This window comes from Aquarana catesbeiana, linkage group LG04, assembly GCF_042186555.1.
Source record: "Aquarana catesbeiana isolate 2022-GZ linkage group LG04, ASM4218655v1, whole genome shotgun sequence".
Classification (NCBI taxonomy): domain Eukaryota; kingdom Metazoa; phylum Chordata; class Amphibia; order Anura; family Ranidae; genus Aquarana; species Aquarana catesbeiana.
Genome location: NC_133327.1, coordinates 474,995,017 through 475,019,894, shown reverse-complemented (window position 1 = coordinate 475,019,894; position 24,878 = coordinate 474,995,017). Strand labels below are relative to the sequence as shown.

Here is a 24,878-nt window from a genome sequence, read left to right as displayed (position 1 = left end):
GCTTCGTATTTCCATCTCCTATGCCTCCCCCTCTTTGGGAGGGGTGGGTGATGGATGCCGGTGCTGGAGCTCACCCCTGAGAGAGAAGCCCTGCAGTGTGGAATGGGAAAATTTCCATATGGGCGGGCTTTTGGCGAAATGAGCGCCATGGGGTGGTGGGGGGGTGACGGGGTGGAGGGGGAAGCGGGCGGGGTAGAGGGGGGGGAACGGGGAGGAGGGAATCAGGGGAGGGGGAAGGGAAGGGGGGTTAGGGGGTGGGAGGGGTATAGGTGGGGGGAGGGATTAGAAGTGGGTGGGGGAGTCTGCAGGATGTGTTCGAGAGGAGAAGAAGATAGAGGCGAACGTTCGCCCTACTAGTTATGCCTGAGATCAAATTTATATCCTACAATGTAAAAGGGTTAAACTCACCAAGGAAAAGACACAAAATATTGGGAGAACTGTGTCTCCTGCGTGGGGACATAGTCTTCCTACAGGAGACCCACCTGACTCTCGATACAAGGGTCAGGTTGTTTTCCCCTAGGATCCCTCAATGGTTATATGGGGACTCCCCTACCAAGGGGTCAAGGGGAGTCACCATAGGGCTGTCCAAGGCATCAAACTTCTCAGTGAGGGATAGACTGGCAGACCCTGATGGTCGTTATATTTTTTTAAAAGGTTCAATTGGAGCAAGATTGTTTACATTGGCTAATGTCTATTGCCCTAACAGAAGCCCAACTATCTTCCTGGGACAAGTGTTGGAGAAGTTGCTAGCATTCGGGGAAGGGGAGGTGGTCTTAGCAGGGGATTTAAATTTCTGTTTGGACCCCGCTCTAGATAGTACGTCTCGTGCCCAGGGGATAAAGAAGGTGTCATTAGGGGCAATTAGGCGAAAATTATTCCACAGCCAGTTAATGGATGTGTGGAGAGTGCAACATGCTAAAGAAAGGGACTTCACCTTCTTCTCCCCTGTGCACGGGACGTACTCTAGACTGGACTACATTTTTGTGGATCATAATTTATTGGAGGGGGTCTTAGAAACCAAAATAGAGATAACGTCCCTCTCAGACCACTCCCCAGTAACGATGAGGCTGAAGTTACCAGAAGTGGTGACAAGTCCTTTCTCTTGGAAGCTGAACGAGGATTTGTTCAGGGATCCCGAAGCGCTAGAGCAGATCCAGAACGAGGTGAATTTTTTCTTCAATACAAATGATACGGGAGAGGTATCACCTGCTATTCTATGGGAGGCGCACAAAGCCTATATCCGAGGATCTCTTATAGCCATAGGTGCAGGCCGGAAAAAGAAAAGGAAGGAAGAAAGGGCAAAATTGATAGAGGTCTTATTCGGTTTGGAACAAGCACATAAAAAGACCAAGGGGCTGGATCAGGACTGTTACCGTTTATTGGTTGCCAGGAGAGAGGAGTTGAGGGACATGATGGAGCAGGATGCCAAGAGAGCCTTCAATTTAATAGCTAGGGACAAATATCTCTGGGCAAATAAATCAAGCAAACATTTAGCCAGATTAATAAGGAAAAAAAGAGGGCGGAATTTTATCGATAAAATAAATAGCTCAGGAGGGAAAGAGATAGCGACCAGCGGAGGCATGGCAGAGGAGTTTAGAAAATTTTACGCAGATCTCTATTCTCTAGGGCAAAAGAGGGGGGAGGTTAGCGTCCGGGTAGCCAGAAGCAGGGAATTCCTAAAAGAAGCAGGTTTAAAGGTGCTGCCCACTGAGGACAGGGACTTCCTGGATAAACCAATCGAGGAAGAGGAAATCTTATCAGCCTTAAGAGATTCCCCGAAGGGTAAGAGCCCAGGCCCAGATGGTTTCTCCACCATCTACTTAGAGAAAATGAAACACATACTAGCCCCCAGGCTGTGTCAATACTGGAATGAACTGGGCACCAGGTGTGAGATGGAAGGCGAGGCATTGTCCGCTACGATAACACTGATATTGAAAGAAGGGAAGGATGCTAGGTTGTGCTCCAGCTACCGGCCCATCTCCCTGTTAAACGCAGATGTTAAATTATACGCCAAGGTCATGGCCAATAGACTGAAGAGATGCATGGCTGATCTGGTGCACCCGGACCAGTCCGGCTTTGTCCCCGGAAGACAGTGCAGGGACAATGGGGTGCGGGCAGTGCTGTTGTCGGAGTTTTGTAAACGCAGGGGACCTCCAGCTCTATTCCTGTCGATAGATGCCATTCGACAGGGTAGACTGGGGGTTCTTGATGAACACGCTGGAAGCCATGGGGTTCGGGTCTAGGTTTATTTCCTGGGTCAAGGCCCTATATAGTAGCCCAACAGCAGTTGTAAGGGTGAACGGAGCCATTTCAAAACCTTTTGGGATGGTAAACTGCCCGCTCTCCCCCCTCCTGTTCATCCTGTCCCTCGAACCTCTCCTGGCCTCCATTCGGAACAGTCCTGACTGTAGTGGGGTGAGGGTGGGAACGGAGGAGCATGAGTTGTCAGCTTTTGCCGACGACGTTCTATTCTTTATCTCAAACCCAAGGATAACACTCCCCAACGTGCTCCGAATCCTTAGAACATATGGAGAAGTCTCCAATTTTAAAATAAACCCCGGTAAGTCCAAAATCTTAAACATCAGCCTATCTAAGCAGGAAGAAGCCCATTTAGCTGCAGTGTTTCCCTTTCCCTGGAAGAGAGAGATCAGGTATTTGGGAATTATGCTAGCCAATACCTTTAAAGAGTTATTCCAAAAAAATTATATACCATTGTTAGACGATATCAGGCAAGAGGTTAGAAAACTGCGGTCTAGGCCGCTCTCATGATTTGGACGAGCAAATACGGTTAAAATGATGATTACTCCGAAAATCCTGTATAAATTCCAACTGCTGCCAATCCCTTTACCAAGGTATTATTTGAAGGCTTTAAGGAAATTAATCAGTGAAGCTGTCTGGGGTGGCAAAAAACCACGTATCTCCTTTGTAACACTGAGCAGAGGGAAAAAAAAAGGGGGAATAGCAGTACCAGACTTTAATAGGTGTTATATTGCAGTGGTGCTTTCACGGGTCACGGAATGGAGCAAGAAAGGGACGGATAAACGGTGGGTGGACATCGAGTTCTCCTTAAGTAATAATAATCTAGCAGTCACTATGGAACCCTCCAAAATACAGAGCACTTAGCACCAACACATCTTTATTAACGCAAAACACTTTTAAATATTGGGATAAAATACATACACAGCACAAATGGACATACAACTCACCGTTGATAAACATGAAAAACAATTTATTTTTTGAACCAGGGAGGTGGGGGGAATTGGTTAAAGGAGGATTCCATTCAACTGAAAAACTTCACTGATAAGGGTAAAATCTGCACTTTCACGGAATTGAGTAGAGAATCAGAACTTTGGGTGATCGATAGATGGAGGTACCTCCAGCTCTCCCATTTTATTGGCAACTTACCGAAGCCACTCAGAAGTATGGAAGAGCTCAGACCGCTGGAGCAACTCTGTACGAAAGAGCACGCAGGGGGTGTTATGCCCAGATATATAGAATATTGGGAGCAGAACAGGAGGAGGTAGTGCCTCCATATATTAAAAGGTGGGAGCAGGAACTGGGGACACAGTGTAATAGGAACATGGTAGAAAAAATTTTGAGATTGGCCCACCACACTTCATTAGACAATAGAACGGAAATTCATTACAAAGTTCTAGCAAGATGGTATGCCACCCCAGACAGAGTAAGTAAAATGGACGGGACAAAGGCTAACACCTGCTGGAGGGGGTGCTCAACTGTGGGCACAATGGCCCACATCTGGTGGGAATGCCCCATCATTAAGGCCTTCTGGAAAAAAATCCTGTCATTGACAAAGGACTTTTCGGGGAGGGAAATTGAGGAAGACCCATGGGCTTGCCTCTTCCATGGGACTCAGGAATCAGTTAAGAGTTACAGATCCTCGCTGGTCCCTATAATATTAGATGAGGCCAAGAGGCAGATCGCTTTAAATTGGCTGAAACCATCGAGTCCCAACACGCGAGATTGGCTCTTTGGCCTCAACGAAATATTTAATGTTGAGTGTCTAGACCGGCGGGGAATGGAACCCGACGAGGATTCGGAGCATACAGGGAAGTGGTCAGGCTGGATCAAATTTAAAAGATCATGGTCTTACTTAAAGTAGATTATATAAATTGGTATAACAAGGAAGGGATTTATAGTCCGATAGGAGCGACTTAGACGTGATTCGCATCTAAACGAGCTACGTCCTGCGGGGTGGGGGGGGGGAGGCGGGCGGGGAGGGTAGAGGGGGGGGGAGGCGGGCGGGGAGGGTAGAGGGGGGGGGAGGTTCCGGGGGATAAGTTTGTGTATTCTCTGAATTTATAAATTGATTTGTACCTTGAATTGCCCCTGGCAGGAAAAGATTTGTCATGAAAAACGAGAAATAAAGATTTCAAAAATGTTTTTTTGCCTTTCATTTCTATTTTAACCACTTCAACCCCGGAAGAATTTACCCCCTGCCTGACCAGAGCGTTTTTTGCGATTCGGCACTGCTTTGCTTTAACTGATAATTGCGCGGCCATGCGACATTGTACCCAAACAAAATTGACGTCCTTTTTTTCCCCACAAATAGAGCTTTCTTTTGGTGGTATTTGATTGCCTCTGCGTTTTTTATTTTTTGCGCTATAAACAAAAAAAGCGACAATTTTTAAAAATACGCTATTTTGTACTTTTTGCTATAATATCCCCCCCCTTTTTTTTTTTTTTTTTTTTTTTTTTTAAAAAGAGCAAATTTTTTCTCAGTTTAGGCCGATATGTATACTTCTACATATTTTTGGTAAAAAAAATTGCAATAAGCGTATATTGATTGGTTTGCGCAAAAGTTATAGCGTCTACAAAATAGGGGATAGATTTATAGCATTTTTATTATTATTATTATTATTTTTTTTTTTTACTAGTAATGTCGGTGATCTGCGATTTTTATCGTGACTGCGACATTATTTATGGCAGACACATTGGAAAATTTTGACACATTTTTGGAACCATTGGCATTAATACAGCGATCAGTGCGATTAAAAATGCATTGATTACTGTAAAAATGTCACTGGCAGTGAAGGGGTTAACACTAGGGGGCGCTGAAGGGGTTAACTCTGTTGCCGGCGAGGTGATTCTAACTGAAGGGGGAGGGGACTAACTAGAGGAAGTGACGGATCATGGTTCCTAGCTAATAGGAACACACAATCTGTCAATCCTAACAGAACAGGGAAGTGTATGTTTACACACAGTCATCCCTGTTCTGCCTCTCCTGGTCACGATTGCTCGCGACCGCCGGCCACGAGCATCGGCACCCCTGCTGTGCAGCAAGCGCACCTGCTATCCCGACCCCACGTATAGCTATGTGGTTTCGCGCAGGGGAGCCAACCGGCCGCAGTATAACTGCAGTGGCTGGTCCGGAAGCGGTAAAACTGAATGGGTTGTTTTACAATCACTTTAAAGGGGCAATGAACAAACACTTGCCTTGAGTTTCACTGAGGGCCATATTTTCCGCCCTTGCGATCTGCATTCAATATCCTTTGCCCTTTTAGCCATGAACTCTGTGATTCAAGAGATTTGCCATGGCGACCCCCTGGGCTTTCCCTGGCCCTGAGTTTATGGTGCACACCAAATGGGAGGTTCATGCTGGGTATACAGCATCACCATATCCCGGAAGAGACTGCTAGTAGGCTTCACATGCCCACAGCAGAGATGGAAGCGCTCTACATAGCAGAAATCTAAAGTAAGTAAGATCTAAAAATGGGAATTGAGTGGCGATTGCATCCATAGCATTGGTTAATAGTGTTTAACTAGTTTAAGAGAACGGATTTCATTGTAAAAATAAAATAATTCTGGGTGGTACTCCGCTTTAATCCTGTTTTTTTTTTTTTTTTTTCCTTCGAAAAATCTGATTTCATTTTTTTTTTTTTTTTTCTTTTAGGAGATTATATAATAGGAGCTGGAACTTGTGCTGATCTGCCAATAGTTTTTACAAGAAAGAGTGGTCTTCTTACTATCATTCCTCGAGAAAATGCATTGGGGTTGCTAAAAGAAGTGGAAGATTCACCGTCATCACTGGCTGTCATCAGTAATCAGGTAAAAAGAAGCTCCCTATTTTGAGATGAGCTAGTTATCTTTGAAAAGCCATTTTATAACACTCTTCATCTGCTCAATGACCAGGCCATTTTTTTGTGATATGGCACTGCATCGCTTTAACTGGCAGTTGCACAGTCGTGTGACATTGTACCCAAACAAAATTGACGTCCTTCTTTTCCTACAAATAGAGCTTTCTTTTGGTGGTATTTGATCATCTCTGAAGTTTTTATTTTTTGTGCTATAAACAAAAAAAAAAGAGCGGCGATTTTGAAGAAAAAAACACAATACTGTGTACTTTTTGCTATAATAAATATCCCCAATTTTGTTTTTAAAAAAGCAAATGTTTTCCTCAGTTTAGGCCAGTATATGTATTCTGCTACATATTTTTGGTAATAAAAATCGCAATAAGCGTATATATATTTTTTGGCTTGCGCAATAGTTATAGCGTCTACAAAATAGAGAAAAGATTTATGGCTTTTTTTTTTTTTTTCTTTTTAACTAGTAATGGCGGTGATCAGCGATTTTTATTGAGACTGCAACGTTATGGCAGACCGGACACTTTTGACACATTTTTCGGACCATTGTCATTTATACATCGATCAGTGCTTTAAAAATGCAGTGATTACTGTGTAAATGTCACTGGCAGAGAAGGGGGCGGGGGGCGATCAAGGGGTTAACTGTGTTTCCTAGGGATTGATTCTAACTGTGGGGGGATGGGACTGCCTGGGTGAGACCGATCGTTGTTCATACTTAGTATGAGCAACAGATCGCTCTCCTCACCCCTGACAGCATGGAGGTCTGTCTGTTTACATTGACAGATCTCTGTTCTGTCTGTGTGAAGCGATCGCAGGTGCCCGGCGGTCATCGTGAGTCACAGTCAGACATGAGGTCAGGTCGGTGTGTGTGTATTTGTGTGATCCAATAAAGATTTACTCCAAGTTTTAAGATTTAATTTATTCTTTCAAAGATTTACCTTCCTCTGGTGGCTTGGCGGGCGTCAGTTGTCTTGAATTAAATACACTTTTGGCTGCTGGTTAAGTTGACACCCCCAAACATTGACAATAGACACATTAGACACATCAAGTGTGAAAATTCAATGGACACATTTTTGAAGATTGTGTCCGACACAATCTTCAAAAATAAACCATTCTCCAATCTCCCCCCAGTGCTAGAAAAGCTTGTTGTCACCCAGTCACTTTACAGAAAACATTACCTGCACTCTACCACAATACACCTGTAACTGAAGCCAAGCCACGCCACCATGATGGGAAGCCGGAAAATCCTTGACAGAATAAATCAATTGAAGCTTAAAACCTTGAGCTAAACTGTTATGGGATCAGAAATATAAACACATGTCAGTGAATCAGAATCATGAGAAAGGGCAGGCCACTGGGCCTGGGCCACAGTCAGGCAGGTAATGGCACAGCCACTCATCAGGTCGGTGTGTGGTTTTTCTTTTGTGTGTGTATTTGTGTGATCCAATAAAGATTTACTCCAGGTTTTAAGATTCAGTTTATTCTTTCAAGGATTTGTCTTCCTCTGGTGGCTTGGCGGGCATCAGTTGTCTGGAATTAAATACAATTTTAGAATTTTATTTGGCTGAGGGTTAAGTTGACCCCCCAAACATTGACATTTGACAATATACACATCAAGTGTGAAAATTAGATGGACACATCTTTGAAGATTGTGTCTGACACAATCTTCAAAAATAAACAATTCTCCATCTCCCCCCAGTACTAGAAAAGCTTGTTGTCACCCAGTCACTTTACAGAAAACGTTACCTGCACTCTACCACAATACACCTGTAACTGAAACCAAGCCACGCCACCATTAGAGGAAGCCCGGAAATCCTTGACAGAATAAATTATCAATTAAAGCTTAAAACCTTCGGTTATACCGTTATGGGATCAGAAATATGCACACACAATACCAATAAAAAACAAGCTTCAGACGTGAATCATGAGAAAAGGCAGGCCACTGTGTGAACAAGCAGGAAAATGGCACAGTCAGTCACTCATTAGGTCGGTGTGTGATTTTTCTTTTGTGTGCGTATATTTGTGTGATGCAATAAAGATTTACTACAGGTTTTAAGATTCAATTTATTCTTTAAAGGATTTGCCTTCCTCTGGTGGCTTGGCGGGCGTCAGTTGTCTGGAATTAAATACAGAAATGATTTGGTTGAAGGTTAAACCCCTAGAAACAGACAGGCAGTCACAGAGCATGACAGGCACACTGTGACACTGAACACGCCACAGTCATACGACACAACACTAGTATAAAAATTCTAAATGGACAATTGGACACACATTAGGAAACCATTCTCCATCTCCTCCAGTGCTAGAAAAGCTATAATATATCCAGGTTCGGTTCACTTTGATGATCATTGATTGCAATTGCCAGTGCCACGGCCACCTGCAGGCCTGTTGCCTGCCACCAGTCAGTCAACAACACAGTGTGACTGCGTTGAGTTGACGCTAGACTAAGACTAGAGTGGTATAACTGGCGTTATAAGGTCTTGTTGACAATGACATAGGGAATAGATAGGAGGGACTCGGGAGGGAGAGGGAAAAAAAAGAAAGAGGGATGTAGAGATGAAAGGGAATGGTGGGGAGAGGGGGATGGTTGGAGAAGGGGGATGGGGGAGGAGAGGGGGGTGGTATTGGTAGGGGAGGGAAAGGGGATGGAAGGGGAAAGGGGGGGAAAGAAAGAAAAAGAGAGAGAGATAGAGAGAGAGATGAAGAGAGAGAAAGAGGGTAAGACCGAGAGAAAGAGAGAGGGGGGGAGAGAGAAAGAAAGGAGGAGAGAAGTTCTCCTCCTTTCCTTCTCTCTCTCCACCTTTCCTTCTCTCTGAGAAGGAAGGAAAGAGGGTAAGAGAAAGAAGGAAGGAAAGAGGGAGAGAAAAAAAGAAGGAAGGAAAGAGGGAGAGGGGAAGAGGCCAAGAGGGAAGGGAAAGAGGGCCTTAAGGGGAAGGGTAGGGGGAGAGGGAAGGGGGAGTAGAGGGACTAGGTAGGGGGTGAGACTGGGAGGGGAGACAGAGACTGGGCTGAGGGGGGAAGAGGGGATGAGGCTTGGATGGCATCAGTTGTTTGGAACTTTTAGTATTTGGCTGAAATTTAAAGTAACTCCTACTTTTTTTAAACTGAATTAATGACAATCTTCAAAAATCTAAATCCTTAGATCAGGGCATGTAGTGCATTTCGGAAGCGGCCAATTCACATTCATCCCTCCACCGCCGAACAGGAGTTCAGTGCATGGTAGCACCCCATCATTAAGGGGGTGGACCATACCCAACTCATAGCTGAGTTTTATCGCTGGTGTACTCCTTTCCCGGCCTCAGCTGGGGGGGGCAGTACTTTTAGGTGGTTAATCCCAACTTCGCCCCAACCTCTTCCATCCACCAGTGCAGTACATGTTTCCATGCATGATTCTTGAACCCAGATTTGTGTGGTACTTAATGCGCTCTTACATCCATGCGACAATTGTTAGACAGGATGGAGGGGTTCATAGCCCGCTTGGCTTGCGCAGAGGTGTCAGCTGCGGCTCCTATTCTTCTCAGTACGCCTGCAGGTGATGTTGGAATTTCTTTACAGTGGCATGTAGAACTGGGGGAAAGCTTGGTCACAGGTGATTGATCTTGCCAATGGCTCTTTATCCAGAGTATTCCGAGGGCTTCTACCAAGGGTGTGAAAGTTTCATAAGTTCATTTCTCCAGCTTTCGCTGCATATTGCCTCGACAATTTGGCCTCATCTGCCAACTCTATCAAATATGCATCAGGTGACCAGCATTTCAGGACCTACAAACTCCTGTCAGTCTGTCCATTTTTTGCAGCTCACCCTCTAAACTGTCAAGGGTATTCAGGGAAGTCAGGGATGTTCTCTTTGGCACGGCTACCAGTTACCGGCCAGGTTTTAGTGGTGTTTCAGACTTCCTGTCCCTTACCCTTGGCAGTTCCCAGTTAGTGCTCTAGGCAATTCTCTCTTACCACGCTTACAACTTCTCCTTCTTTAGAATAGATGGATAAGCCAGGGGTTTGTGGTTATATTACTGTACCACAGTAACGGTGTCAGATTAAAGTGTTTGTCCTTCTCTGCTACATTTCTTGGGTCTGCTCTTTCTCCCTCTCCCCATGCATCCTCTCACTACAAACAGTTTGTTCTTATGTCCAGGTTACTTGCCAAACCAGGCTCGAATCCTAAACCCCTTTTCTGGATATTTGTCTGGAGGCAACTTTTGCAGGTCCCGCACAGGGGGTCCCTTCTTTGTCATCAGGTTCATGGGGCGCTGGTGATCCTCCATTTTAGCAGCCACACATGTTAACCCCTTTTCTGTAGTCATCCGGGCATTCGCATTTTCTGGACTGATGGTTGTTGCTGGCCCTTCTTTGTAGCTTTCACATCACACCTACTTTGTGTCTCTTTTTGCCCTCTATTAGGCATACTGACCAGCCAAGCCAAGGCACACCTCAGGTCTTGGTAGTTAGGATTATCATATTTCCAAGTGAAGATTCTGACTACAATTTGGAAGGCTGGCCGCAGGCTAGCCTGAATTTGTAGGAGAAGTCTGAGGGCTTTATATCCCTCCTCCTCCTCCATCAGATCCTTCGTCGGCTCATTTCTGGGTACCCACCCGTTCTCCCATACTTTCATCATTTCATTTATATTTCATACATATTCATTTAGGGTATGCCCTCTTTTAGGCATACTGACTAGCCAGACCAAGGCACATCTCAGGTCTTGGTAGTTAGGATTATCGTATTTCCAAGTGAAGACTCTGACTACAAATCAAATATAACGACTGCTGCTGAGTATCGCCAAAGAAAACTAGTCCCTAGCGGGAGGCACTTATTGGCGTGAGGATTTAAGAATGGATTAAACATAGGAAAGGCCGGATATGGCTGAGCAATGTGCAGTATTGACATGGAATGTAAGAGGCCTAGGGACAGCAGTGAAACGGACTCAAGTATTTGATGTTATACATAAGGCCCAGGCCAAAATAATATCCTTACAGGAAATGCATATGATAAAAGAATATTCCCATCAGTTAATAAAACCATTGGTTCAGTGGTTAGACCATGCGTACCATACAACTTATCCGAGGGGACTTAACTTAATGGTACACCAGACGGTATCCTGGGAATGTATGCAGGTAAAAAGAGACCCAGAGGGGAGATATATATTTGTATAAGCTAGACTGTATGCATTATCATTTGTGAATATAGGACTGTATAGCCCACCTCCAGCTAATATGAAGGTATTAAAAGAAGCAGTGATATTTATGGCACAATACCCAGAGGCATATGTTATATGCATGGAAGATTTTAATATGTTAATGAATCCAGTTATGGATAAACATGGAAAGGTCCCTAGTGACCAAGTGGGTGGAAAGAGTAAATTTGGGAAGTTTGTCGAGGAGGTTGGATGGGTAGATATATGGAGAATCAAGAACCCTCAAACTAGGGCTTATTTATGCTTGACACCAGGGAAGGGAAGTATGTCCAGGATTGATTTAATATTAGGGAATGAGAAAATAATATCATTAGTAGTCTCGGTAGTCTGTCTCCCCAGGGGAGCATCAGACCATTCACCTATGGTATGTAAGCTGTTAATAAACCCTATGGAAAAAATGCTTAGGATGGAAAGTGCACCCTTACTGGTTGTTGCAGATAGGAGCTAATGATCGTATACCAGAACTACTGGAGGTGTTCCGTGAGGCCCATAGAGAGACACCGATGGATGAAAATTTATGGGACACTTAAGTCTTAAAGTGGATGTAAACCCAAATTTTTTTATTTTTTTATATCATACTGTAGAGTATAAGATTTCCTATCATTTGAGCCCAGTCTTGCCACAAAGAGTTAATCCATCTATGAGCAATCCTCTTTTATTGTTCAGTGAGAAAAATCTTGACAAACTGAGAAAAACTTTGTCAAATCCTTTCCCTTGCTGTGAGTGACAGGTGATTTACATATCTCGTGCTTCAGCCTAAGACACATGCAGTATTTTTTAATTCCCTCCCACTCCTTTCTTCAGCAGCTCTGCAAGGATTGGCTGTTCCACACCTCAGCATGATTTGGCATGCTGAAGTCATGTGGTTACTTTCCTGTCTTTTTCACTGGATGTTACAGATCATACACAGAAGTTGAGCAGAAGTTCAGTGTTAGAAATACAGAGGAGAAACAAGGGACAAGAAACAAGAGACAAGGGGCGTGTAGAGGTGGGCGGGGGGTCTACTGACATCACGACTCCACCCAACGAGCTCCAGACAACAGACCCACCCACAGAATATGCAGTTTTTCGGGTCTCACAACAGACAGAGAGGAGACATTTGACAGGTAAAGATACATGCAGGAGGCAAGTATATCCTTATAGATAACCCCTATGGCAGTAGTTTAGAAAGGATGACATTGGGTTTACATCCACTTTAAGGGGAGCCCTGAAATCCTAAATCTCATGTATAAAACAGAATAATAGGCAACAAGAGGAAGAGCTAGAGCAGGCATGTGCCCGAGCAGAAGCAGAATTTATCATTAACAATTCAAGATCTAATCGGCAAAAATGGGAAAACCTTACTCGTCAGTATAAAATCCACCTGGTGGCTAATGCCAAACGTAAACCTTTTTTTTAAAAAAAAGCAGAACTTTGAACAGGGAGAACAGACAAGTAAGTTATTAGCACTTCTAATGAAACAGCAGACTCCCCCTCAGTAGTCTCAAAAAAAAAAAAAAAAAAAAAAAAAGTGGTAGTGAAGAGGTTTATATGGTAGAGGAAATAATAGAAAGATTTTACGAATACTACGTTACAATGTATACGTCAACCTTGATGTGTGCAGAGGAAGATATAGAGAAATATCTCAATGATTTGGAGTTTCCTGAACTTATGGAAGAGCAGATCTTAATGTTGGAAGAAGAGATTGCTGAGGAGGAAGTGAGAGAGGCTATCTCACAGATGACAACCGGGAAATCGCCCGGTCCAGATGGTATACCCTTAGAGGTATATTTATATAAGATATATAGATATTATAGTACCGGTTTTATCCAGAGTGTATACAGAGGCCTTTGTGCATGGAGTATTACCAATCTCTTTGTATAAGGCTACAGTAGTATTAATACTGAAACTGGATAAACATCTGCATGAATGTGCCTCTTATAGACCAAGCTTGCTATTAAATATAGAGTATAAGATCCTAGCCAATATTCTTGCAAAAACTTTAAATATGGTTATTACCTCCTATTATCCAAAATGATCAAACCTGATTTAGTCCAGGGAAATCAACATAAATTAATATAAGAACGCAAATAGTAGCACAGTTAAAAGAGCATATTCCAAATACATCTGCATTGGCATCCTTGGATACAGCTAGAGCATTTGACTCTATAGAGTGGCCATTTCTAAGAGTGACCATGAAAAGATTTGGATTTGGAGAAAGATTTATAAAATGGGTGGGCATATTGTATAAACAGCCATGGTCAAATTTGCTGGTGAATGGTATGCTATCACCCCCTGTAAAGCTGTATAGAGGGACTAGACAAGGATGCCCCCTATCTCCACAACAATAGCGATAGAAGCATTAGCGTTAAGATTTAGGCAGTCAATAGGGAATAAAGGGAATTACTCTAGGGGAAAAAACTGTGTATTGGATTGTATGCAGACAACTTCTTATTATATATGTTGGATGCCCAGAGTACATTAAATGAAGCCATGGAGATAATAGAGACATTTGGTGAGTTCTCTGGCCTGAAGATAAATTGGCAGAAATCTGCATTGATGCCATTAAGACAGGAAATACAGATGTGAGACGGGGGGTGGGGGGGGGTGTCCTTTAAATATTTGCAAATTTATATTATCTCACAAGTGAAGGAGGCTAATGTATATCCCCTAACAGACCACATTAAATATAAATTGGGGATATGGTCTAAAATGCCATTATCAGTAGTGGAATAAATTTGATTAAAAATATAATAGTCACGGGGCGTGGCCTGACATAGCATGGAGTATAACGTCTGTGCTCCGTCCATTACTCCTTTTCTAATTCATCCTGCTCTCTGGCAATATCCTGTACCAACCTAGTGGGACCCCCTGAGGACCCTGTACACCTGCAGCCGCGGCTCCACTGTTCTCCCACCATACAGTGGCCTCCACGGTGCGGCAATCCCACACCCAGCTGCCGCATTCAGGAAAGACCGAGTCTTCGGCCTAGTCCTGGAGGTCCGCGGCCATCTTGCTCCACCCGGCCTGCCGACCAGTATTGCCTCCCGTCCTTCCTGACTCTCAGCTCTATACCCTCCAGGACAGCCTAACTAGCCTGATACAGTGGGGGTGAGGACCGCCACGGATAATAGCCATGACTCCGCCAAAAACACCAAAGGCCACCCTGGCTAAACTGGATCAATATCACCGCTAGGGGAAAGAAAGTGCTGGGGAAGATGGCGGTGCAGCGAGCGGGGCGCTCCAAGAGGCGACACAGCAAAAGTGCTGGAGGCGATCACATTCTGCTGGACGTCTTTGACAGCCCAAATAGAGGAGGTCAAGGTAGACACCTCGCTTATACGACAGGACTTCCAAAACCCTCATAGAAGTGGTGGAGGACACCATTACGCCACTCCAGATCAGCTTGGATAGTATGTAGCTCCAAATCAACCAGATCCTGGGCAAGCAAGACGATATGGAGAATAGGCTCCGGAGGTGCAACCTCCGATTCATCAGGCTTCCTGAGGGAGCTGAGGGCAAAGATCCCACCACTTTTCTGGAACAACTTCTTATTGACACCTATGGCCAGGAGCCTTCTCCCCTACCCTAGTGGTGGAAAGGACCCACCGTATACCTGCAAGACCTCCTCCCCAGGGGGCTCTCCCCCGCACGTTTATAGCGAAATTCTTGAATTACAAGGACAGAGATGCAGGCTGCTGCTCATGGCTAGGGAAAAAGGTAACATCCACCTTGGAAACTCTAAGATCGCCATCTTCCCTGACTTTTCTGCCAAGGTACAGCACCACCGCAAGGGCTTCATGGAGGAGAAGAAGAGACTCCGGATACAACATAATAATCTATAATCTATGCTATTTCCAGCTCTTCTTGGAGTCGAGAGAGATGGCCGAGTGTTCTTCTTTGAGGATCCAGAGGAAGTGCTTACCTGGTTGGAGCGCCCAGAGCCCTCCAGAAGGGCAGCGGAGTGACCTGGCCGAACATGTCCATCAGCACTACTGATCATTCCTCGCCATCACCCACATATTACGCACCGCCGCGGGAGTCTGCAAATGCATCAAATCCTGGTATGTTACCTTGTTGTCCCCCCCTGGCTGTCCTTGGCACATACCCTCTTGCTCCTCACCCCTGTGATCTCCTGAGACACCCCTTTGCCTTCCCTTGCTTTAATCCTATCTAACTGTAACTTGCAAAGGGGGTCTCCTATACTTAGGACCTCATTGACTGGTCGGTCCCTAGAGATACCCTGGAGACTGTAATCGCGGAGCACAATCAGTCCTACACTATATATACATAATGCAGCAAATTTTTGCCCCCCCAGCAACCAGAACATACATCTCTCTATTATGTGACTGCAGCGCTTTGGCTCCCATTGAACCCCACACTGTATTTTTGGTTTACAGTACAAGAAGAGCCTGTTGCTCTTTATTTGTGGGCCTCATGTCACCCGCACCATTCATGCGAACCGATCGCTGCAGATTTTTTACATAGCAGCAGGACATTTTGTTTTTACCTGCTCCCGTTTGTCATTTACCTTTGGTTTTGGGCACATACCCGCATCAGTTGGGAATGATGCAGGGTAGGGAGGGGGAGGTTAGTTCTTGATGGAATGCAATACAGTGGAATGCAAGCTGACACTGATACTACATAGATGGCAACCCTTTTACTCATGTAATATGCATAATGTCTTCACACTAGACCAGGAATGTGGACCATTTGTTCAATTTGGGGAGGGGCGGGCCGCTACTGTTACACAATATGTCTTAATGTCTGACCCATGGCCTCAATAAAACTGCTTACTTGAAATGTACATGGGCTCGGGGACAAGGTAAAGAGATCTGCAGTTTTCTAATTGATCAAAAAACGTGTCAACATTGTGGTGTTGGTAGAGACACATGTGGAGGGTCGGCTCCAGATGGCACTCCGCCGGCCATGGATCGGATGGGCTTATCATTCATCCCACTCCTCTCATGCACGCGCAGTCTCAATCTTGATTGCCAAGACGGTTCATTTTGAGCTATGTGATGTCCAGTCTGACCCACAGGGGCAATATGTCTTTCTTTCTGTTAAACTGTATGGTGAACCTTTCCTACTGATGGCATTTTATGTACCTCCCCCATTTAGTTCTGCTATAGTTACAGAGGGCTTGCTGTATATGACTTGTCATCCTTCGACTCAGGCAGTGTGGCTAGGGGATTTTAACGTTACGCTGAACCCAGCATTAGACAAACTGTCGCCCTCGCCATTACCTACTACAGTTCCAACCCACGCTAGATTCTCCCGACTCATCACCTCCTTTAGTCTGGCACCTGGCGTCTTAAGTTCCCGCTCAACTGCACTTACTCCTGTTTCTCAGCCACTCATAACACCATGTCCCGCATAGACTTCATACTTATCTCCAACACCCTTGCCCCAAGATTACTGAGAGCTGAGTTCTCCCCTAGACTACTTTTAGACCATAGCCCATATTGGATTAGCCTTTCCGTCCCGTTAGACAAACCACCCCATGCATGGCGCCTGAATCCGTTTTGGCTCACCCTGCTATCGGAGGATGATGAGCTTGGTAACAGTTGGAGAACCTATTTTTTTTAGAGAATGACAGATCTGCATCCCCAGATATAGTATGGGAATCCTTTAAATTACACGCATGCCTGACTCTGACCTCCTGTATCAACAGGCTGAAGGCTAATTCAGCAGCCGCACTGGACAGGGCAATTCAGGATCTGTCCTCCTCTGAACAGGGGTACATGTCAGACCCCTCTCCTGCTGGGGCTGCCCAACTTGGGTTACAAAGTCCACCCAGGAGATAACTTTTCTTTGCCAGACAAAAATTGTTTGAACATGGGGAGAGAGCGGGTAAACTGTTGGCCTATCTAGCACATATCGATGATAGACCCCCTACTGTCATTTCACTTACTGGCCCTAACGGGGAAAAGATCACGGAACCCCAAGCTGTCACTACCAAATTTAGGGACTTCTTTACTCAGCTTTACACGTCCCAGGTTTCCACCACTGAAGCGCAATTGGAGGATCTACTAGCGGGAATCACCTTCCCACAGCTAAACGACACCCAAATGGCTATGCTAGACGCACCTCTTACACTCGAAGAAAAAACAACGGCGATCGCGAGCTTCGCCAGATCCAAAGCCCCAGATTCAGATGAGTTACCCATAGAATTTTACGCTCAATACAGCAAGATACTTACTCCCAAGCTATTGTCCCTCTATAACCATTTATTCCACAGCTTCACCCTACCCCCATCGATGGGCAAGGCGGTTATTATCCTCATACCTACACTGGCAAGGACCCGGGCCTCCCAGAATCTTCTAGACCCATATCGCTCCTGCAGGTAGACATAAAGATTTTGGCCAAAGTACTTGCCCTCCGCCTTAGTAATACTAACCCTGATCCATGCAGACCAAGCTGGGTTTATGCCGGGACGTAACGCCTCCTTCAACCTCAGAAAATTATATATTAATTTTACATGCAACACATACTAATGTTGGGTCCCAGGTGGTGGTGGCTTTGGACAACGCCAAGGCCTTTGATTCGGTGGAGTGGCAATACCTTTGGGGATGCATACGTAGCTTTGGTTTCTGACCTAATTTCATTAGGTGGGCTCAATTATTATATCTGGCGTCCAAGGGTAAGGTAGTGGCCAACAGGAGGGCCTCCCAGACGTTTGACTTATCCAGGGGCACTAGGCAGGGCTCCCCACTGTCTCCGCTCCTCTATGCCCTGGCAGCGGCGGAGCCTCTTGCAATCTCCATTAGAGAGGACCCTGAGATCCAGGGTCTCAGCCTTGGATCCCTGACTGAAAAAAATTAGCTTATACGCAGACGACATGCTACTATATCTGGCCGACTCTACCACATGTCTTCAGAAGGCATTACATACGACCAAACACTTTGGTCAGTTCTCTAGCCTCAAAATTAATTGGGAGAAATCCCATATATTGGCCATGGATAGTTTCCCCTCTCCCAAGCTACAGGAGCAGTTACCACTCCAGCGAGTAAACACTATCAAATATCTTGGAGTATTGGTGAATAGGACACCGGCTGACTATATATCTCTGAACATAGAGCCCCTTTTCAATCTCATCAAGTCTAAAACTCAGGTGTGGGCGAGACTGCCGCTCGGTGTGTGGGGCTGCATTAATATCATTAAAATTATATTACTAACTAAAGTATTGTATATGCTTTGGCACACACCCGTATACTTACCCTTGAAACTTTTAAGTCAATGGAGGCCATACTCAGGGCATTTGGTTGGGCTACCAAAAGATACAAGCTGGCCTGGAGAGTCCTTAAGAACTCTACTGACCTGGGTGGAACGGCCCTCCCTGACTTGAATCTCTATTACCTCGAATCCCAACTGTCTCAGCTATACCACATAGACAAAATCGACAGACTCGGATTCCTTATGCTCTTCTGTCCACAGTGGGCGCAACTAACCATCCACTTACTGCAATCGCAGTGGGTTATAGTGGGAATAACTCCAAAAGAGACCGTGGGTCTCTCTTGTACCAGTATAGGCGCATATGGGACATTGCCACTAAAATGTTAACAACCCCTAAATACAACAACTATACCCTGTATGGCACAATAAATTACACTCAGAGTTTCTCTCGATCCCTGACACAAAGATATGGAGCGAACATGGGATTTATTACTTGCACCACATTTTCCGATGACACACTGAAAAACTTTGAGGGCCTCCAAAATGAGTTCCCGCTGCAGAATTCCCTGCACTTTAGATTCTTTCAAGTGTGCCATGCAGCTCAAACTCAGTTTCCCCAACCTTTACCACAGTCTAACCCCAATGTCATCATGGCAGTAGTTAAGGGTGAGGATCCACAAAGGCTGATTTATTTTATGACATGCTTCTAACCCCATCATCTACCACGCTAGCTTACAGCCTTAAACCAAGATGGGAAAGAGAGGTGGATCTGCTGGAGGATGAGGAGTGGCGTGAAGCACTTGACTCATGCAAGACTGTATTTCACCAAACTTTCTGACAGGTTGACCCAGTTGTATGTTGTGCACCGAGCACATCTTACCCCCCTAAGAGTCGCCCGCTTTAGGCAACAGTCTTCTACCTCGTGTACATTGTGTAACCAGGCGACAGGCAAATTTTTCCATTTAATTTGGGCGTGTCCGGTCCTTCAGGGTCTATGGAAGCAGATTGTGGATTTCCTCCATGATGACATGGGATCCCCTTTGACCCTGGACCCCAAACAATGCCTACTGGGGATATTCCCCGTTTCTGAGATATACAAATTCACTAAAACATTCTTGTATGAAACATTGTTTTCTGCTTAAAAAAATTATAGCCAGACAGTGGATGAGACCCATTCCCCCCAGCTTCAACGGCTGGAAAATAGATATAAATAACACACTTACCTACAAGAAGTTCATATACACATTAACAGAGGTTGTCCAGACAAGTACAACAAAATCTGCGATAGGTGGCTTGCGTCTGCGGACACATGCACTGGCGATTTGTAACGCTATAACCCCTCCCAGCGTGGAATCTCATGAATAGCTTAGACAGAAGGTTTTCCACCCATTTGATAGTTGCTGAGTCCGTTGTTCAATCTGTATAAGTTCCTGACATGTGTTTACATGTATATGAGCCACATATCTTTATTATATACATTTCTCCAGTATTGCCTTATAACTTGCAGAAATATGTTCAAACTGTAAATTGTTCAATAAAAACTTAAAAAAAAAAAAAAAGTATAATAGTCCCTAAATGCTTATGTGTTCTCCCATTTGCCAGTAATAATACCTAAAGTAATATTTAACAAACTGAACTCCCAGTTTATAAAATTCATATGGGCTAATGGTAGATGTAAATTAAAACTAACAACATTGCAATGATCTAAAGCCATGGCAGGTGCGACACTGCCGGATATATACCTATATTATCTAGCAGGCCATTTGAAGCACCAGCATAAGTGGATAGCTCAGGAGCAGGGAGAGGGAGTGGAGAGGTACTTAAGATCTTATAGGTAAATGAACTGTAGTGGCTGAGGCAGCTCCTCTAAAGTACTGTCTCCAAGACTACAGGATTGAAGAGAAGAGCCTCCATAGTGTAGTAATTAAAAATTGATTGGTTTATTTAAAAATCTAAAGTAACACGACAGTTTAAAATGGCAGAAAAAACGCCAACAGTAGAAAAATGTGTCAAACACAGGGACTTCCGGTCACGGCCGTAACCGAAAGTGATGCCGTCCAGCTCCCCTGACCTGTTGCGTCACACCACACTTGACTTTATCAATTTTTAACTACTACATGATGGAGGCTCTTCTCTTCTATCCTGTAGTCTTGGAGACAATACTTTAGAGGAGCTGGTCGTGGAACTTGGATTCTTTGGAAATACAGTCCAGATACTGCAGTGATCATTCGTCCATGATACATTCACGGAGGAGGAAAGGATCGTATCAGTGTCATACGTTTGTTGATGCACGACTAGACCCATTTGGGGTCTATCTTTAAGGTGAGAGGCTAGCACACACTTGGTGTGGATTGGAGAAGGATATCAACAGGCTACCATATTTCATCTAGAATTGGACTCCCTTTCCTCTCCCCTTTTACATTTTTGCACTTTTTTGTATTTATACGCTTTAAGAGACAATTTTTCTATATATTTTTTGATGATTTTGCACTGTTTGCAAATTGGGATGTGAGATGCACATTAGAACTTTATATTTAAGTATTGCTTTAGAGTATTTAGTGCTGCTTCAGTATAGCCTATATACATCTATATTATATGCACATCTAATCCAGGCTAAAATAGCCAGTAGCCCATTCGAGAGTAAGAGATAAATGGCAGATGATTATTCCGAATATGACAGATGGGAAGTGGGAGGAGAAATGTTCTATACATCTGACGGTCTCACCAGCGGCTAATAATAGATTAATTCAATTATATTTGATGCATCGGATATATCTTAGCCCAAGTAGACTATTTGGAATGGGGCGTAAGGCTACATTGAACTGCCTGCAATGTCATGAAGAGGGAACAGATTTTCTACATTTAATGTGGAACTGCGACCACGCTTTAAGATATTGGAACCAGGAAATAGGAAAGCTGTTGAATGGTGGGCAAATCGATCCCATGTAATTTGAAGGTATGCCTGTTGGGACTATTGAAAGACAAAATATGGCCTAGATATATTAAAATCTTACTGCAGGAAACATTATTGTTGGCACGGAAGCAAATTAGCGGTAAGGTGGATGCAGGTGGAACCACCTTCGGTAAACCAATGGATGAAAACAATTAAGTGTGATACCCTACAAGAAAATAATGTATGATCATAGAGGAGGGATACAAAAATATCATAAGATATGGGACGTAGGAATAATGCACATACAACTGTGGATAGGAATGAAAGATAAATGGATAAATAGGGGACTGGCAGCAGCCAAAGGAATAAGTAAGATTGGGATATGATAGTAGTGAGAGTGAGAAGGTTGTTAGAGGTATGTATGAAATGTAAAAGATATAGGGGCGTGACCAGCAGCCGAAGGAGATGGCCACATAAGGAGAGAGCTCCGTGTTCTCCAGCTCTAATGGCCCGTACGAAGCGACCAGGAACGTCGGTAAACATAAGCCACAGGTGCCTGAAAACCCCGCCGATCTCCTAAAAGGGATGGGTAAGAGAAAACCCCAGGGGGTCCCTGCAAATTAACAGACTTTTTCGGCCTTGCCAGCACGCCGATTACTCAAGATGGCGCCGCCGCTCACAGGCAGCAGCGCGCCAGGCAGAATGACTCACGAGGGGACAGGAGAGACACAAGTATACCCCCATCTATCTCTCCAAGCCACAGCAGCCGCTCATCCCTCTGCAATACACCCACCCAAAGCCCACAAAAGCAGCTCCCAAGCGCTCCTCCACCCATACATATGCAGGAGAAAGGAAGGAGGACTACACATCCCAGCATAGCACCACCGAGTTCTATGACCAAATCCATGAGTTCCCAACTACTGGGCAACCCCTTAGCGACACCACAATGAAGGAGATGCTGGTGTCCCTGCGGGGATCAATGCACAGAGATCTTATGGACTGTATTTCACAATTGAAATCAGATATAGCAGAGGTGGGAGAGAGGGTCAGCCATGTAGAGGACAAAATGGCAGAATTCACGACTGCTCATAATTAGTGGACGCACACAACGAAAAAGATGATGAATTAGAAGCTTTAAAAACAAAATGGCGGACTTAGAGGACAGATCTCGCAGAAATAATATAAAACTGCATGGAGTGGCGGAATCTGTACCTTATTCTGACCTCCGACGTTATGTTCAGCAACTAATTCAAGATCTACTCCCCGATACACCTAGCGGGGAAATTATAGTGGATGGGGCTCATAGGCTGCCTAAGCCACAGCATCTACCAGATAAAATCCCACGCGACGTCAAAGCATGCATACACTTCTTCCACGTAAAGGACGACTTGATGCGGTTTGCAAGACAAAACTCCCCACTGCCCCACCCTTACTCAAGCATCACTATTTATGCTGACCCCTCCCAGCACACTATACTGGCTCGGAAAAAGTTAGTGACGCTTACAAAGTTACTGCGCAATAACCAACTTGCATACTCATGGGGCTTCCCCACTAAGCTCCTTGTTACTAAAGAAGGCCTTATATACGCCATTAGATCTCTAGAGGAAGGTCTCCAACTTACAAAAAAATGTGGTCTTCTCCCAACTGAGGGGGAAGATACACTTATCACCAAAGCCCCTGGGCGTATATCGCCTGAATGGAAATCAAGCAACAAAACTTGACTCTGCTCTTCTACTTCATATTTAAGCATTATAAAAGATGTTTGCTGACCTGAAACAAGGGTCGTAGCTGGACACTGAGAGCTTATACCCCCAGTTGCTCTTATGCAATGTTATTCGCACATTGAGGATTATTTCCTCGCTTTTTTATGTTACTTTTTTTATTTGATTGTTGGCGTTCTTTATTTTTTATTTTTTTACTTTACCACCGACGACTACCCACAATAAATCGGATGACAACCTCCTGGGATCCACTTCCTTGTTGATGCCACTACAAGCAGATGGATACACCTTATACAAGGGCATTATACCCTCAACTACAGGTACCTTCATGCATAACCATTCACTACGATTTCTAAAACTACCTATACACAGCAATCTCTCATTCCGGATCAATGGTTCTTAACTTTGTGACTTTGAATGCTCACGGCCTCAACAGCCCCTTTAAAAGGAGGGCCATGTGGCAACAAGCGAAAACCCTAAAGAGTGATGTTTTATGCATTTAGGAGACTCACTTTGTTCAACAGAGACATCCATTATGCACAAACAAAATGTTTCCTCAGGTTTTTACAACCTCTGGCCCAAAGATAAAAGGCGGAGTGCTGATGGCTATTAATCAGAATGTAGCATTTCAATTGCATGATATGATAAAAGATAAAGCAGGGAGATATACAGTATTATTCTAGTTTGTGAGTTAAACAACACCATGTAAACTATAATTAACCTATATTCTCCGAACTGTAGACAATTACCTTTCTTGCGCACATTTAAAAAAAAGGTTGATAATGTCAAGAAAGGTTTAGTATTATATTGTGGTGATTTCAATTGTGTACCTAACAGGCACTTAGATTGCTCTACCCCACAACGCTCCGCACATAGCGAAATTCAATCTTTCTTACACTCATTCGACTTATATGACATATGGTGTTGTCAACTCAGAAGAAAGACACTTTACTTACTACTCAGCTCCCCACAAGTCATATTCAAGAATCGACTTATTTGCATCTGACTTGTCTATTCTTAACAATGTAATATCAGCTAAAATCCACTCAATAACTTGGTCTGATCACGCCCCTGTCTCACTTTCACTTAAAGAACAAATTTTGACCTGACCAGTACATTTGTGGCACAATAACATATCTATACTTAATAATCCCAAACATAGGAACAGATTGCGTGATCAGATCAAAGAATTTTTCCTTCATAATAATACCCCAGATACCACCATATTCACTTTGTGGTGCACGCACAAAGCATATAGTAGAGGCCTACTCTTACAGGCAGCATCAAGGGAAAAAAAGAGGAAACTACAAGTACTGACCACATTATTGACTAAACTCAAATCTCTTGAAATACAACACAAGTCTAACCCCTCTCCTCAGGTATCCCTCGAGATATAGCCAATGCATTTTGCAAATACTATAAGCAACTATATAATTTAAAGACAGATCCCTCAACCTACTGACATAGCGATTAACGACTTTCTTTAATCTGACGACCTCCCTTCCCTAGATAATGAAAAGCTACACTACCTAAACTCTGCCATAACAGATAGAGATCTCTCAAGCCATACAATCTCTACACTACAATAAATCACCAGGCGCTGACGGCTTCTCAGCAGAGTATTACAAAGCTTTCTCAAACATTCTAGTGCCATACATGAACAAACTTTTCCACAAAGCTACTACTTCCACCTCATTTCCGGAAGAAACGCTCCAAGCAGTTATAGTGGCCCTCCCAAAACAAGGGAAAAAACCAGATGCCCCTCAAAATTTTTGGCCTTTTTTTTATCACTTCTTAACATAGACTTAAAAGGTCTG

The 24,878-nt window shown here is 44.1% G+C and overlaps 1 protein-coding gene across 1 annotated transcript in view; it reads left to right on the top strand.

Annotated features, from left to right (window-relative positions):
• The window catches only part of NUP133 (nucleoporin 133), a 1,112,480-nt gene that overhangs the window by 472,078 nt on the left and 615,524 nt on the right, over window positions 1-24,878 (top strand). The window contains 1 exon segment of the mRNA XM_073627602.1: window positions 5,912-6,066. Within this exon segment, the coding sequence (XP_073483703.1) occupies window positions 5,912-6,066 (155 nt within the window).